This window comes from Felis catus, chromosome B1 (assembly GCF_018350175.1).
Source record: "Felis catus isolate Fca126 chromosome B1, F.catus_Fca126_mat1.0, whole genome shotgun sequence".
In the NCBI taxonomy this organism is placed as follows: domain Eukaryota; kingdom Metazoa; phylum Chordata; class Mammalia; order Carnivora; family Felidae; genus Felis; species Felis catus.
In genome coordinates, this window is record NC_058371.1 from 62,747,828 (window position 1) to 62,766,338 (window position 18,511).

Sequence of the window (18,511 nt, forward strand, 5' to 3'; positions counted from 1 at the left end):
TTTATATTTGCAAAAGAAGGAAAAGAAACTTACCCAAAAATGGCTCCATATTATAGATAACAATTTGGTAGAATTATCAACTCTTGGAGTTGAAATCTAGGTATGAGATTAAATCAGCTCTAAAAAGTTTAGTTCTATTCTTCCATTTGCACAGAAAACACACACCTTCAAAACAGAGAAAAGAGCTGTCTCAATATCCTCCATCTTATTAGCTCAATGGAATCGCCTGCAATCATAGCCTTATAAATACATGTTGAAACTGCCAAAGAAGTTCAGCAAATGAAGCACTTAAAAAAGTAGAATTACTCCTTTTATTACAAAACTTAATAATTTAACGATTTCTGTACTTTTCTTTATAAGAATAAAAAATGACAGCTGATACTCAAAACCAGAAACCAGATAATCAGACAAAAAAAATCACATTTATTTCAACAGTTCAAAGTGCAAATACAGCAAGTCAGTCCACAATGTTTCAAGATACAGTTTTAAGTATAATGAAAACTTGATCTACAAAAATGAAAGGGTAAACAGCAGAAATAAAGCTCAATTTTTTTTAAAAATTCAAGTAACCCAAAAACCCTTAGACTAAAATATTCCACTTATGACGATTCAGAAATGCCTTCATTTATGGATACCAGTAGTATTTTGCAATCCAAAAGGACTTCTCAAAGAAAGAGAATCACCCCAAACCGGTCAACTTAGGACAAGAGTGGAGGTTCGTGGTGCGGGCTCTTCCTGATTTGGCGGCCTCACTCACACTGTCAACTGATGTGGTCCAACCCATGATACTTTGATGTTTAGGCAAATTCTAAAAAATGTGTGAAGTTCAATATGAGGCCAACACCCTGCTAAGAGTTTTTGAAACGGCCCCCATAGACTTAAAAGATTTTATAGACCAATTTTCACTTCAGGACTATGGTGTTATTGGGGGAAAGACATAGATTAATACTGCTTCCATTACTTCGCACCTTTCCATAAGGTTAGCAACGTGGCCTTTGAAGCTTCCTTGTGACAATCGTCCTTCAGTACCTATTTACTTATTTCCACACATACAGAACTTTTATATAGAGTAGAAAAAGTTCCCACTAGGAAGATAATTAAAGGTTGTTAATGTTCCTTGTATCACCTGGCAGCCAAGACACGTTTATTTCTGCTCCGCAGAAGCAATGTTAGCTACTTGCTTCAATTCAGGAAAGTGTATCTTCAGAAAGGTTTAGATGAGATATTTATTTACTCGGTCTTTTTTCCAAACTTCTTCATCTTTTCATTATAGGCAATAAATTGAGAGTCTGTTCCAAAAATTCTATCCCACCATGTAAATGTTGAAGCATAATTTCCGATGAAGTTCATATGGTGGAAATCATGATGCCGAGAACCAGCATAGAAAGGGATCAGATTTAAAGGGTTGAGAGGAATGTCATAACCACTGAAATAAAAATGATAAAGATTATGAAGGAAATAAACCCACTTCAAATAACTGACATTTTCATTGACAGTCATCTGCCTGTTAACTAATTCGAGTAACATTCCATGTCACCTAAGTCACATTTATTTCCGACATGTTTACAAAGACAAAACCTCACAGAACAATGGTACATATTCTAGAAACCATTTCAAGAAATTAAAATAAAAACCTTAATAGATCTTTGGAACTTAATTTTATATATCATGGGATCAGAGAGAGGGCTTATAGTAATGAATCTTTAGACACAGCCTTTCAAGAATTATTTTTCTTTTCTGTTTTAGAGGAGCTTTCTCACCACAGTTTGTAATGCCCATAAAAGTATGTGTCCTTTAGGAAAAGTTAAATGAAAGGAGTTACTGGGGACTCCTGGGTGGCTCAGTCAGTTAAGTGTCCAACTTTTGATTTCAGCTCAGGTCACGATCTCACACTTCATGAGATGGAGCCCCGCGTTGGGCTCTGTGCTGACACCACGGAGCCTGCTTGGAATTTTCTCCCTCCCTCTCTCTCAAAAGAAAATAAATAAACAAAAATTCTAAAAAACAAAACATATGTAACAAACAAGGCTAACATGAACCAAGAGGTTACAAGACATATAACCTAACAAAAATGGGCAAACGATATAAAAGGGTTACTCAAAGAAGACAAAACACATCGACTGATGAGCACACAGAGACGCACAGCCTCTCAAGTCCCTGAAGAAATGCAGATCACAATACTGAAAACTCTTCAGTTCTCTTAAGGACAAGAGTAAAAGACTGTATCTATCCGGCTTGGAAGGTGTTGCGGGAGGGCAAGCATTCTCATATATACTCCTCCTGGGAATGTAAATAGGGACCCTTTTGGAAGGCAGTTGGGCAGTATCAATCAAAATTTTATTTTACTTGACCAAGCAATACATGACTACATTCTAACTGTAAAAATGACAACTGCCAGAGATAGGAATGTAAAAAAAAAAAAAAAAAAATGTTTATCCAATGATTATGTTCTCATGTTTCCTTTAAATAAAAATAACAAAACTAATGTGTCTTACTAGTCTGCTTAGAAAGATCGGGGCGCCCGGGGGACTCAGTCGGTTAAGCATCCCACTTTGGCTCAGGTCATAATCTCGTGGTTTGTGACTTCGAGCCCCGCGTCGGGCTCTGTGCTGACCGCTCGGAGCCTGAAGCCTGCTTCAGATTCTGTGTCTCCCCCTCTCTCTGCCCCTCCCATGCTCATGCTCTGTCTCCGAATAATAAATAAACGTTAAAAAAAATTTTTAAAAAGATAATCTTATGACTATGAAAACAAAGATATATTTTGATACCTTATACCTAAATAGAAACCATAGCTCACCTATGGACGTCAATAGTTTCCATCAAACGAATGGTCACCCACGCCCAAAGGAAAATGACATGATCACATAAAAGCATGATTCCAATAAAAAATCCAGTTCCGAGAATCAGAGTTTCCAAGGGATGTGCATATTCAGCTTCCATTCCAAATGGAGCCTAAAATAAATAGGTAAGAATTACTTAATGTGTTGTGACTGTTAATTTTAAGTGTCAGCTTAGCTAGGCTACAGTGCCCAACAGTTTGGTCAAATACCAGTCTGGATACTGTTGTGAAAGTACTTTTTTGATGTGACCAACATTTAAGTGAGGAGACTTTGAGTAAAGGAGATTACTCTCCATACTGCAAGTGCTCTTTATCCAATCAGTCGAAGACCTTAAAAGCAAAGACTGAGGCTTCTCAAGGAAGAAAGGATTCTCAAGACTGAAATACAGAAACCCTGCTCAAATTTCCAGCCTGTGGTCTGTCCTACGCATTTCAGACTTGCCAGGCCCCACAATCACATGAGCCAATTCCCTAAAATAAATCTGTGTGTATCTCCTATTGATTTTGTTTCTCTGGAGAACCATGACTAATACATAACATTAAATATATTCTAATTTATTTATACATATGGTTTTATAATATTATATTGTTTCTTTTTGTAATGACAGTATACCTAGCTGAAGATATATAAACAATAACCGTAATTCTCAATAAAAACATTTTTGTGGGGGCCTGGATGGCTTAGTTGGTTGAGTTCAACTCTTGATTTCAGCTCATGATTTCACGGTTCATGAGTTTGAGCCCCGTGTTGGGCTCTATGCTGACAGTGCGTAACCTGCTTGGGATTCTCTCTCCCTTTCTCTCTGACCCTCCCCTGCTTGCTCATGCGTGCGCGCGCTCTCTCTCTCTCTCTCAAAAATAAAGAAAACTTAAAGCAAACATCTTTTTGTTTCTACCAAACATCAAAAGGTCTAAAGATGTCCTTAATAAAATCTTAATAACTGCCTTTAATGGTGTTAGATAAAAACATTAAACAACTTAAACTCTAATTTTGGTTTATGCAGTTGAATTTGTTCTGCCCAGAAAAGGACACTTGATTTAGCAGACCATGTAATCAAGATCAGTGTGGAACACATTGACATAACCAGTTGGACAAAGGTACATGAAAGCAGTTCTGATCAAATCAGTTTTTGTGGAGGCCAGAATGAGGTGGAAATGTGTTAATCAAACAAGTCAGTAATTGTTTCGGAAGTTTAAAGATGAAAGGTTCATTGTTTTGGGATCCAATTTAAATGACTTTAAGATCACTATGGCCTCTATTAATCTGCCACATACCAACTGTGATAGGATAGTGCTCTGGCCCCAAAGATGAGTGACTGAACTATTTCATATAACATTTTTCTTGAAAATTTATAGAACTGGTTGTATGTATGTGCGTGTGTGTGTATTATGGTCTTAACATGTTCATGCCAAATAAAAAGCAATACAAACGTCACTGACAGTTTCTTAAAAGCTTGAAGAAAAACATTTTGCCTCTAATAGAAAAAAAAAAAATTCTAACATACCTGAAACTCATGATGAACTTTATGAATATATTTATATATTCTTTTATGATGTAAGAGCCTATGCAGAAAATAGTGCCAGGTATCTTCAATCACTGCACAGCCTAAGCATTTTACCAACAGCAGACACCTTTAAGATGAAAATACTGTAATGAGTATACAATAACTTACTTAAACAATCTAGATTTTTCCTTGGGATCACTGCTTGAGGAATTACATGAAACCAAATACTCACTAACCACCTGACCTAACTGGATACACTGACCAGCAAACTCTCAGAACTGATAAGCACAACGTGACTATATTATAGCTGGTATTATAATACCTCTGAAGAAGGGGTAAAGAGATTGACACTGTAGCAATTCTAATTCATTTTTTAAAAATGCACATGTATAGGGGTGCCTGGCTGGTTCAGCAGGTAGAACACATAACTCTTGATCTCAGGGTTGTGAGTTTGAGCTCCACATTGCTCCACTTAAAAAAAAAAAAAAAAAAAAAAAAAACTGAAAAAATTTCACATGTATAAAATCAGAGTTAAACAAAATCCAAAACTTCTAGGAAAGGAATAATACTGATGAAGGACTTGAACTGAGATTATTAAGAGTTAAAATCATCACTTCTTTTCCACCAAAGACAGGGTCATAAGAGCAAGGGGCAAAAACATTTTATATACAAATGAACACATACACAACGCTTTTATACGTTAAACATATATTACAAAGAAAAGAAAAAGTGTACACCTAATAGTGGTATATCTGTATTTGGGTATGTCAGGAGCAAACAGTTGAACACAAATATTATTTGAACACAAATACTTGTGCTCAGATAATATATATGGGTCTATATGGACACAACTTTTATAAATCTCACAATTACTCTCTTCTCTTTTTATTCATTTTGGACTTAAAATGTAACAGATTTTTTCTTGGTTGAAGCATATGGATCTGTATACAGTCACATAAAGGGTGCTACTGAAACTTCTGATGTAAGAAATCACTTTCCAATAAAATATTACATTAAAATATAGAGAGATAAAAAATGAGAACATTTTAAGTTTCTACTAATGGTTTACTTTTCCACATTGTATTTACTTCTAAAGTTTAGAATAAACATTAACCAAATGAAGAAAGAAGATCAACATTAAGGATATTTTAACTAGATAATAAACCATGACTGAGTATCAAAATCAAATCTTTATCTACATACCATCTTGGCATTCTTTCCCAATCATAAGGAATATTAAAATACTCTGTAAAATAATAAGTTCCACATATCAAAGGAAGCTGGATACAAAAGTGATTAAAGAGAAGTACTTTAAAACATTTCCACTGGTTTTCCCATGTTTCTGGTTTATCCTAGGGAGAAAAATCGTAGTATTTAGTATTGTCGGTAATTTGACCTGAAAATCAGAGTGAATTCTAATTATTTCTGTAATGTTTCTATGTGACCTTAATTCTACGTTATTTAATTCATCTTATATTACAGTGACTATGTTGCAATAAGCAAGGGCCAGGAATCACAGCACCCTCCCCTTCTAAATTCTTGACAACTATGGTAATGAGTTAAAATAGGTGAAGAAACTGTTCCCAAACAAACCCAGGAATAAAGGTCACAAACAAACTGAAAAAAAAAAAAACCAAAAAACACCACACCGTGAATCACTCTTCCGTCTTTGCTGCCCACAGAGCCCTCACTTTTGTCAGCAGGAATTTCAGAGAAGACATGTGTTATGCTGAGATCACAGGCAGGTTCTCCCAGCTGTCATACAGACCGCACTGGAAACCTGGATTACGGAGGTGAAGTGATGCCTCCAGCCATTTAGCGGTACTCAGAAATAAGTGTATTCCCAGAAATAAGTGGATTTTTGTCATATCCAATGACAGAATTATAACTCTCTGAGCTGGAAGAACGTCAGAAATGAGTCCGGTGGTTCCCAAAGAATGGAGAGCTACTGCCCACAGATGACGACATTCAGAGATGAAAGTCAAAATGAGAAAAGTGAGATCAATGTTGTAAAAATGTTCAGAAAACCTCATCAGGATATTGACTTGGTTAGCAAGCCATATAAAAAATCTAAATTTATTCGATTTAAAGGGCTGCAGTTAGATAAGAAAAGGTGCTTCTGGTTTTATAAAAAGATGGTGATAATATATAATAGTTATTGCTTTGTTTTGCATGTCCTTACTTAAAAATCCAGACAGCTGCCAGTCAAACTTTTTTAACTAAACCATAATATCCCAAGCAAGGAAACTACTGCTCAGCAGTAGAAGCCCAGAGAGGTCTGCTACCTTGCCCAGGATCACACGGGCAGGGACCCGAACTAGGACTAACTAAAATCTAGGTCTCCAGTTCTGGTCTTAAAATTCTCTTTTTTGTTGCTCTTAAAATTCCTTGAGTTATCTTCTCTAACAAAAAAAAGAAAAAGCATTTAATTGATAACCAATCTAGAGAGCCAGCCTCCAATCTCAGGGCCACCATCACTAGCTAACTAGCTCTGAGATGCTCACAACTCTGTTTCCTCAACAATAAAATGAAGGGATTAGACAAGATAATTATTAATTAGCTATCTCTACTCTGAGATTATCTGACCTCCTTACTCCAAACCTCCAGTCTGTGATTGGGGACAAAATAAATTAAAGAGCCTAGCTTGGGCAAATTTTCCCTACAAATTCCATTTAACAGACTTTTAATATCCTAGCTTGAATGTGATACCCTAATTTAGCTGCAGAAATTAACACATAAATCAGTCAACTATAAAATCACATGGTTAAAGTGTACATAAATTAGTTTAAAAGATAATGAACAATGGGGGAGACTGGGGGGGGGGGTAATCTGCTTGGAATTCTCTCCCTCCTCTCTCTGGCCCTCCCCTTGCTAGCTCTCTCTCAAAATAAATAAATAAATATTAGAAAAAAAGATAGCGAACAATCAAAAACTCCTACCTAGTGGAACATCAGAGTTTACTGTATTTTACACTTTATATATCACTGCATCCTAATATGAAGGAATACCATTATTAGGACAATCGGATGTTTTTAGTATACGCGTCCCTGAGGAAAACTGCTAGAGAACTACGAAGACGTGATGTTCTGTAAATTTCCCTCTCACTAGTGAGCACGCGCACTGACTATCCCCTAGTCTATCCTGTTTGAAACTGCTCTCCTCACCGCCAGCAACCTTCTTCCTGTGCCCACAAACAAGGGTTTCAGGGCTTTTGCCTTCAAAATGCATAAACCTGTAATTAACTGTACTGATTCTGTTGCTTGTTTTTAAACCCTTTTATCTTATGAGAACTTGTACTGATTTAGCAACACAGTTCATTTTGGTATCAAAAAGCTCAAAGCAGGGATTTTGATGGTGTTGAACCTCAAAGGAAGACAAGACAGCATGAGGCCATATACCCGCCCTTTCCATTTCTGTTTCTAAGTCCACCTGTAACCAACTAGACAATTACTTGTACGGTCTTTTGCCACCTTTTAAAGTCATTCATAAAACACTGACTGAAAAAGGTCTTCTTCTCTCTGGAAAAGTGACCACCCTCTGACCAGTGAGTCAAGTGCGGAGGGCAGAAGGAGGACAGGGACACTTTGGCCTGGCCAGACATACCATGATTCAGCCCTATAAGCAAACAAATCAAGAGGTGACACACTCTAGTCAGAATCATCCCAAACATGCATGAAGACAGACATCCAAATTGAACTCTGCCTTTCAAAGCAGGCCCTGTTATAAAAAGCATTTTGGAACTTCTGTCCTTAATTTAGGGTAAGAGAATACTCCCCTTTGGGCATGTGCCTTTTTCCTTCCTCTCCAATCTTTTTGTTCTTCCCTTGGCTTACAGTCTAGTCGCCTGATCGCCTGCAGTATCCCCGGACAGGATCAATGATGGCCTTTGCGTGAGCACTTAAACTCACTGGGAGAGGCAGCGGGGCAAACAGACCCATGGGGGAGAATGTGCACACCGCCTGCCACCTGACGGGTACTTAGTAAGTGCAAATTAGTCTCCACAAAGGAACACTCTCAAATGTTCTACCAAGACCACACGTCCTTGAGTTTTAGTTTGGCATGACTTTTTAGAAAAGTAAACAGCAAGCATCAGAAACTGTCATGGGTTTGCCAAGTGCTGATAAAGCATCTCTAATAAGCTAGTCCAGATTCTTTGCTGGGACCCCTGTCACACTCTAGTTGACACTCTGGTAGAGCTCACCATTTTCCCTGTGATTAAAACTGAAAAGCAGCACTGTGTGTATCACAACACTTTGTCATGCACGGTGGGATCTCAAGAAATTTAGTGCACTAAAACAAGTATCTAGAAACTAGGGGCCTCAGGACTTCCTCATTTGGGATGACATGAATGCTGCTCAACCACTACCATATTATTTAAGGAAAAAACAAAACGTTTAATAGCCCCAATCAAGATCTTAGAATATTAACATACACTTAGCAGCTGAGACATCAGGGGTAGGAGCGAATTGCAAATTATCTACAAATCCCCATAACTTTCCTTTCCAGCTAGTTTAAGAGATTAAAATTTCTAAGCCCAAATTAGACATCTAATGAAAAGTATAATTTAACAAATTATTCTTGAAACATTAGCAATAACAATCTAGGGCTGTGCTGTCCAATATGGTAGAACTAGAAATGTGTGGCTATTGAACGTTTTAAATATGGCTAGTCTAAACTGAGATGGGCTAAAATTAATGTAAAATACACAATCGATTTCAAAGTCTTATTGTGAGAATAAGAACATAAAATATCTCATTAAGTACTTTTATATTGATTACTTAAGATGATAATAGTTTAGATTTATTGTATTAAATGAAGCATAATACTAAAATTAATTCCCCTATTTCTTTATACTTTTTTATGTATTCTATCAGAAAATATAAAATTATGCATGTTCCTTCACTGAATTTCCATCGGACAGCCGTGATCTAGATTCTCTCAAAACAAAGTTATATTTACTTTTAAAACATTCCGCATCAACGAGAACATTCCATTGTAAGTCCATCACACTCACCTTCTGAATTTTGTACTTTTTCATGTAAGGTATAAATTGAAACAAAAATCCAGGTAAACAGAACAAGAAATAAAGCGCCTCATGAACTATCAAAGATCCCCATGTTGCAATCTGGAATTTCGTGTAATTATTCAACATATAGTTCCAAGCATTTTTAAATGGTTCTTGTAGAGGGTTCTCAGGTAACAGTGAATCTACATACTCCACAGCCAAGGATGCCGAACTAAAGATGCTGATACTTTCATTTGTTGCCATTTTTCAAATCTCTGCAGAAAGCCTTAGAATTCTGTAAAAATAGACAAATAAATAAATACATAAAACAGTGAAATTCCAGCAAAATAATTTTTAAAATTCATCTTCTGATAATTTTTAAAACAAAAAATACTAAATAAGTACCAATTCTCAGATCCTAAACGTGATTAAAAAAAAAAAAAAGTCAACTACTAGATGTCATCACCATGTCCATTTGAGGACACTGATTTAAAAGCCACACGTTAAGTTTCAAGAGCAGGATCTAAAAGAACACTGGACAAAGAATTTCAGACTATATTTATTGATTTATTTTTTTTCAATATATGAAATTTATTGTCAAATTGGTTTCCATACAACACCCAGTGCTCATCCCAAAAGGTGCCCTCCTCAATACCCATCACCCACCCTCCCCTCCCTCCCACCCCCCATCAACCCTCAGTTTGTTCTCAGTTTTTAACAGTCTCTTATGCTTTGGCTCTCTCCCACTCTAACCTCTTTTTTTTTTTTCTTCCCCTCCCCCATGGGTTTCTGTTAAGTTTCTCAGGATCCACATAAGAGTGAAACCATATGGTATCTGTCTTTCTCTGTATGGCTTATTTCACTTAGCATCACACTCTCCAGTTCCATCCACGTTGCTACAAAAGGCCATATTTCATTCTTTCTCATTGCCACGTAGTACTCCATTGTGTATATAAACCACAATTTCTTTATCCATTCATCAGTTGATGGACATTTAGGCTTTTTCCACAATTTGGCTATTGTTGAGAGTGCTGCTATAAATATTGGGGTACAAGTGCCCCTACTCATCAGTACTCCTGTATCCCTTGCGTAAATTCCTAGCAGTGCTATTGCTGGGTCATAGGGTAGGTCTATTTTTAATTTTTTGAGGAACCTCCACACTGTTTTCCAGAGTGGCTGCACCAGTTTGCATTCCCACCAACAGTGCAAGAGGGTTCCCGTTTCTCCACATCCTCTCCAGCATCTATAGTCTCCTGATTTGTTCATTTTGGCCACTCTGACTGGCATAAGGTGATATCTGAGTGTGGTTTTGATTTGTATTTCCCTGATAAGGAGCGACATTGAGCATCTTTTCATGTGCCTGTTGGCCATCCGGATGTCAGACTATCTTTAAAGAGACTTTTCAGTGTGGTCTCCTTGGAAAAACTTGTAATTTCAATTAGCAATAATGGAGTTTGAGTGTCACTTAAAACCAAAAAAAAAAAAAAAAACCATAAGAAAACATCTGCCAAATAAGACTACATAAAAATTAAATACTTCTGACTGGGGAATAAATAATTATAAGTAAAGTCAAAGATCAAATGACAAACTGGAAAAAATATTTCCAACACTCATGACAAAAGGCTGCCAAGTGTGCTTTAAAGAAAGACTAAAAACCCAACAGAAAAATGACAAAAGACATTCCCAAGGAGTTCAGGGAAAGTAAATATAATACAAATGTTCACTAAACAAATATGCAGCTCAGTTCCACTCAAAGAAATACATCCTAAACCAAAAATCTTTAAAAGTTTCATGGTGCTCAGGACCCAGTATTGGCAACACACTTTGGGGAAACAGGCATCATTATACATTGCTAATGGAAGGATTAGTATGTCTGAGGAAAAATTCACAATATTTGTCACAATTAAAAATAAATACACCCTTTGATCCAGCAATTTTCTTACTCAGGTACAAAGACAGTGACACTAAGACTGAAGGAAGCATTGCTTATAGCAGCCAAAACAAAGAAAAAAGAAAAACAATATAAATAAGTCCATCAACAAGAAAGGAGTTAAATAAACCCTAAGTCCTTTCACAGGCAATTATACAGCCACTTAAAAGAACAAGGAAAATCTGTATGTTCTTCATAGAAGGATGTCTAAGGTACAATGTTAAATGAAACAGCAAGTTGCAGAATAATACCCATAAACAAGAGCCCCCCCACCCACTTTGTTTCTGTGAAAACGTTATATATTTATCTGTGTGCGTGCACACGTACACACACACACACACACACACACACACACACACACACACACACGATGTATGGAAGGATATCCAGGAAACAATTGAGAGTGGTGACCTTTAGAGGAAGAGATCAAGAGGAAAAGATGCACACTCTTGTCCATGTGCACACACGGGATGAGGGGCGGTGAGGCAGGAGGAGAAAAATTCTACTTTCCATTTTATACCTTTTTGCAATTATAATTTTCTCATGAATATACTTTACCTATATAATAAATAAGCATAACGGGTCACGAAATCAAAAAAGAAAAACTTACAAAGAATGTTACTTTCCTTAAAATGTTCCCTGTTGTTCCTAATGTGCAAATTATGAAGGACAACTTTAAAGACAAATCATTTAAAGCCTCAGAAGCATTCTTTATTTTTTTTTAATGTTTATTTATTTTTGAAGCAGAAAGAGAAAGACAGCGTGAGCAGAGGAGGAGCAGAGAGAATCCAAAGCAGCTCCAGGCTCTGAGCTGCCAGCACAGAGCCCGACACGGAGCTAGAACACGAACGGTGAGATCATCACCTGAGCCGAAGTCGGACGCTTAACCCACTGAGTCACCCAGGCGCCCCAGAAGCACTCTTAATAGTGCTCAAGATGCCCCACTCCCAAGGCTGACCTCTCACTGTGCCTCATAGAGGATACTGGGGAGCTCAGTCAACTTGCTCAGGTCTCTGAACTCACTTTGTATCCTTAGTTCTTTTGTCCTACTCATTCTCAAATGGCTTATACTCTGGGACTACAGTTACATCCTGGCCATTCCAACCTCAAAATTTCTCTTTTCTCACTCACCCTCTCTGGGAGTGACTAGTGTTTTCTTCCCTTCTTACCTTAAGAACTAGTCTGTCGCTTATCCTTTCTTACTTTTCATCTTGCCCTCTTCACTGAGTCCATTCCTTCAAGTTTAGAAAACATACTCATGTCTTCATACTCGTACTTTCACAAGAAAGTCTTCCTTTCTTGTGAAAAGTCTTCCTAACCTGTACCCCCCACTTCCCCAAGCCACTGTCCCACTTTTCTTCTTTGAACCAACCTCTTTTTTCTCTAGGGAGAAATCAACAAAAAGCCTCTCCCTGCTTTGTTCGCATCCAAACACGTCACTCAACCACTTGCAATCTAGCTCCCATTCACGCCAAGGTGTCTTCAGTCTCCTAACTCACAAGATAAAAGTCATTCCAATCCTCATTTTTCATGAGATCATCACCAAATTTGACAATGCTTAACCAACACCACTTAGTAGCTGTGTGACGTCAAGCAAGTTATAGAACCTCTCTGAACCTCAGTTTTATCATCTGCAAAATGTACAGAATAGTAACTAGAAGGTGGGATCTTTTCATAATGTATGTGTATGTTTATATATATATGATATATATATCATATATATCTCATATATGAGATATATATAGATACACATATCACTACAATGTACACCTTAAATATCTTACCTGTCAATTATACCTCAATAAAGCTGAAAAAAGAAAAATAGTTTTAATGAGTTCAAGACATAATACACGTGAAGTACTTAACTTAGGACCTGACACACAGTAGCTAAGCTAACAATAATTGAGCACTTCCTATATGCTGGGAACTGTGTTCTAAGAGCGCTACATGCTCTCTCTATATTAAAGACTTTAATCCTTCACAAAGCAGGTGATTTTATTATTTCCATCTTATAAATGAAAAACTGAGGTTTAGAAAGAGTAATCAACTTTTTTTTAATGTTTATTTTTGAGACATAGAGAGCATGGGGCGGGGGGGGGGGGGGGGGGGGGGGGGGGGGGGCAAAGAAAGAGGGAGACACAGAATCTGAAACAGGCTCCAGGCTCTGAAAGGTCAGCACAGAACCCAATGCGAGGCTCGAACCCACAAACCGTGAGATCATGACCTGAACCGAAGTTGGACATTCAACCAACTGAGCCACCCAGATGCCCCAGAGTGAGCAACTTTCTTAACCCAAGTTACAAAAATACTAAGTGGGGGAGACTATGCTCTCATCCACTATGGTCTATTGTAATCATCAATAATAAAGCACACAACAGGGGAGCCTGGGTGGCTCAGTCGGTTAAGTGTCCGAATTCAGCTCAGGTCATGATTTCAGTTAGTGGGTTGGAGCCCCGCGTCGGGTTCTGTGCTGACAGCTCGGAGCCTGGAGCCCGTTTCAGATTCTGTGTTTCCCTCTCTCTCTGCCCCTCCCCTGTTCATGCTCTGTCTCTCTCTGTCTCAAAAATAAATAAACGTTAAACAAAAATAAACATTAAAAAAAATTTTGCTAAAAAGAAATTATCTATAGTATCTATAGTCTTTCTGTCCCTAGCCCTTTCCCCTAAACTCCAGGTTCTGATTATCTAAAACTCTACCAGCCATCTTCAATTACACAGTTCAGAGTTCCATCAAACTCAACATGCCCCCAAATTCAGCCAACAGCTCCCTGTAACCCTGCCCAAATATTCTATCTTCCTTAACCTCTAATTTGGTGAACTGCACCATCATCTACTTAGTCATCTCTGAAAGAATGTTCCCGGTCTCTCCTCTGCTGCCTAGGTCAAGCCTTCAAACTTAGAGACTTGGTGTAATTCAGGGGTTTACTCTCCCAACACAAGAAAGGAGAGTGGATACATCTTTGCCAAATGAACAAAACCAAAAAACTAGGAATTAAATTTAAGGAGAGGGGAGGGGAAATAAAGAGTTCTTTTCCCTTTTCTTATCCTTGTGCAACCTGACTGGGAGCCTGCTCCATTCTCAGGAAGAAAAAAAAATGAGTTATCTGTGTATTCTCTGAGAAACTCTGAAGTTTGGCTGAGCACGGTCGGCCAGTGTCCGTCCTTTGGCCCATATACCTTGGCTGAGCCCGGACTGCAGCAAACAGTTCCCTCATTGGCTGGCGTTGTCCAATCTCTTAGCTTGCCCTCCTTAAACACTACCTTTAAGGTACAACGGCAGGGTCTAGCTAAACAGCAGAGTTAACCCCCTTCTTTAAAAAAGATGTCAAGGGAATGCATCCCTGAAAGATAAAAACCAAGGCCCTGAGCGAGGCGAAACAGGCCCTGCCAGGCCTTCACTCTTCACCTCTCTTGTCTCCCACCTTCCCGCTGTATTCTCACACTTCACGTGTAACGGGCACAACACTCCCTTGTCGGTAACGTCCGCCATCCAACTCCTATTCATCCTTCAGTGACCTCCTCTCAGACGCCCTTCCCAACCCCACTACCTCCACTGCACATACGCAAGAGATCTTATCTCCCCAGTAGTGCTTCTGCTTTTGCAAAACTTTCATCACTCCTTCACCCTGTGAACTATCTCCTAATATATCCCGTCTTCGGATGACTGTAAACTTTTAAAGGGCAAGAACCATGCCCCAGCCTAAATTCATCATTTGAGATTTCACACGGCTTTCACCTGTTCCCCTTGCCTTCCGTCCTCACAGCGGGCGCTGGCGCCCTGCGAGCACGCATCCACGGCCGACCCCGCTCCCCTCAATACCACGGAGCAGCTGGCCGGAGCCCGCCCGCTCCCCCTTCCTGGCCTACCAGTCTCACCTGGACGACCGCGCGGGAACTGCGGGCCACCGTCACCCAGACTCCACCAGGTGCTGCACCTTCGGAACCTGCCTTTCCGGCTCGAGGGTGGAGCTAAGAGCCCGAGGCGGCTTCTTTTGCTGTTATTGGCTTGCGAGGGCTCCCAACCCTCCTTCTCCGCGCTGTGATTGGTCCTTGCAGTAGGCGGACTCGTGTGACTCGCGTGAACAAATCCCTGGCGGTCCCAGCCATTGGCTCTGCGAATGGAGTGAGGATAGTGAGACCGAGGCGTCTAGCCAGTAGCCAGCGCCGCAGCGCGCCTGGAGGCGGGGAAGCGCGAGGACGCGTGACGGCGTGAGGGGGCGGACACTACCAACACGAGAGAGCCGCCGCAAGGAGTTGCCTTGGCAACCGCGGTTCTTGAGGAGTTGCTGCCGGCGCCCGCGCAGTCCCTGGAAGAGGGTACCAGGCCGCCCTCCGCGCGACTTTAAGATGTGACTTGTGTAGCAGTCGTTTGGCAAAAACCTGGGAAGAAAAAGTATAAATGAGTTTTAAGATCTGTTTTGACGGTTTCTTTACAGACAGCCTTGCCTCCCTCTGCTCTACCCTGGATCTAGATCATTATTCTTCCTTGTTTCCCCAGCCCCAGTGTCCCTTAATAACCCCCTATATATGGAAGATGGAGAATTTCAAACGCAATATATCTCCTGTGATCATCTAAAGAGTTATGATTACCCCCATTTTCAGATGAGAAAACACGAAGCTCAGAGAAGTTTAGCAAATGGTTTGACTTGGCAGACGGCTGCTCCCTGGGGTGTTTAGGCGTCAGTCTAGCCCATAGGCCGTGACCTGAGAACGCCCACGTGTTGTAATCCAGGTGTGGGACAGACTGGGGCAGAGAGCTTGATGCGCTTACAACTTTTCGGGAGCCCTAGCCTCGTCTCCACCATGTGTCAACAGTAAAATAACTTGTGTACGAGGCAATAATAGTCGTGTGTACAGATGGTGTAATAGTATACGAATTTAAACAGGGCCTTCTAAAAATTCGCACAAAGGCACCATTTGGGTTAGGTGAAGGCACTTGCTCTTCAGTAGTTTCTGGAAACAGGATGCCGTTGTTTCTCTCAGGGCTATGCTCAAACTGGTTCTTCTGCCTTAAGTACTCAGCCATCTCTTCCCTTACCCATCACCATCAACTCAGGCACTATCAGCTTGAGAAGTCCCCTTTTGGTGGATGTCTCTCAATAAGTTCAGTGACTCTCTCGTCTAACTGTCCCATGTCTGACAACCACATTCTCTGTAAAGTATCAGGACAGCGAGGTCAAATCAAATGAAAAGCAAATGGAGCTGCGCTTTTGGTGGTCAGAACCCTGTAGGACGCCTGTGCAGGCAGGTGAATGGTGTCCTGGAATGGATGCTGTGGTGCACTACCCAAGTCCCCCTCTTCAGGACTGAAGCAGGCATTTAGCTTCTGAGTGTTGGCAAAGACAGCCACCTCTCCCCACTGGCACACCCCCTTTCCATGGGACCGGAGTCCAGTGACTGGATGATGCCACAGTACAAAAGCGCAGCCCCTCATCCTAATTTAGGACTACTTTGCTTGTCCAGCCCAGCTCCAGAGATTCCCCCCTCTTATTGGCTGAGGTTACCAGGCTTCCTCAATTAGCAGTGTGCTCTTGGGTAACTTCTCAAAGTCTTACCTAGTACATCTGTAAAATGAGTATTGCAACAATACCTACATCTCATTTGCACAAGTATCTGGAACACAGAAAGTGTTCAGTAAAGTGCTTATTGATCATTTCAGATCATATCTACCATAGTAGATACATTTTCTAAATCAGAACAGGTGTATGTATTGGAGGGGCCAAATTATTATTTTAAATCTTAGACATTTAGGGCTGAAAGAACATACAGATATGGCAGCCAACTCAGTTATTTCCCTACAATGAAGAAGTGGGACGGTCAGAGAAGAGCAACGAAGGCGTTAATTTATCGAGGGTCCTCTGTATATCAAGCTTATTATAACACACATCATTTCTTTCAAATCCCACAAATAACCTTGTGACACAGGCACTATTGTTGCCATTTTAGAGAAGACAAAATAACAGAGGTTAAGTAATGTGTTTAAAGTCACAGCAAGCAGCTGTTGGAGAGGGATATAAATTTAGAGCCACCTTCTGATTCTTATGCCCATGGGTTTTCCAGTACACGTCTTTTTCTTCTTTAGAGTCATGAGGCCAGGGTTGGAACCCCAATCTTGATTCAAAGTGTGATTCCACTCTCCCCTGTAACCTCCTCTTCCAACTGAGGCACTGGCAGCCATACAAGCCAAGAGGAGGCAATTTGCTCAAGATCAAACTGAAACAAGAGGCAGGCATAGCACATCAATGTGTATTATGCTACCCTTGTCTCTAATAAAATAAGTCTCATAACTCGGGGTGCCTGGGTGGCTCAGGCGGTTGAGCATTTGGCTCTTGGTTTCAGCTCAGGTCATGATCTTATGGTTCGTGGGATGGGGCTCTGTGCTGACAGTGCAGAGCCTGCTTGGAATTCTCACACCCTCCCACTCTCTCCCACTCTCTCTGCGCCTCCCCCTTCTCTCTCTGTCTCTCTCAAAATAAACAAAAAAAGTCTTAAACTCATCAGCAGCTAAGATTATGAATACCCAGGACCTCATGCTCTAAGAGATGAAAATAAAAACCAGGAATCATATGCCAGAGTCTAAAGGAACTCCTAGCAGTATGCACCCCATCCACCATACCCTTGCCACCAGTGCATTTGGCCAAGAAAGCAGAGATCCACACAAAGCAGGAAGCAGATTTCCTTCCCAATGCAGATGCTCAAATCTAGTCTTGAACTCTGCTCAAACCTGGTGCTGTTTCTCTGGCAGGATTTCTAACATGCCTCCCTGTCTTAAGTTCTGCTCTTTTTTGTACAATAATAGAACATACCAGGAATGGTCTTCTACGCCTTTTTAAAAAGGGGTGGGGGGGGGGTGTTCCAAACTGGAAAGACAGAGAGGCATGGGGGAACAGGGTACATCCAAAGCCTCTGAAAACAGTTATGAATCCACCCACTGACAAAATGTGGCAAAACAACTTTATAGTATAGCTATTAAAGCTTCAAAGAAAGTAAAGACAAAGTGGTGTTTGACATTTTAAGTATTTAAGTCTTTGTTACCTTAATAGATTGCATTAAGAAAAGCTTACACATTTTTTAGATTAAGTCTAATAATGCACAGAGAGTTTCATAGAATATTAGTGTTTGGAAGCGATCAGGAAAGATGACACACATTTTCCTTGATGCCACTGTTGGAAACAGCTAATAGTGCTCTAAGTTCATTAGATCCTCAACATGTTTGTTGACAGTGGATGTGCT

At 39.9% G+C, this 18,511-nt stretch overlaps 1 protein-coding gene across 1 annotated transcript; it reads right to left on the reverse strand.

The window, feature by feature from the left end:
• Positions 1-403: 403 nt before the first annotated feature.
• On the reverse strand, positions 404-15,312 carry MSMO1 (methylsterol monooxygenase 1). Its single transcript, XM_003984882.6, has 6 exons — positions 15,155-15,312; positions 9,359-9,644; positions 5,548-5,696; positions 4,345-4,471; positions 2,798-2,952; positions 404-1,426 (listed from the first exon to the last, which is right to left on the reverse strand). Exons 2-6 carry the CDS (start codon positions 9,611-9,613, stop codon positions 1,231-1,233), a joined length of 882 nt encoding a protein of 293 aa, XP_003984931.1. The 5' UTR covers positions 9,614-9,644; positions 15,155-15,312; the 3' UTR covers positions 404-1,230.
• Between the last annotated feature and the right edge of the window lie 3,199 nt (positions 15,313-18,511).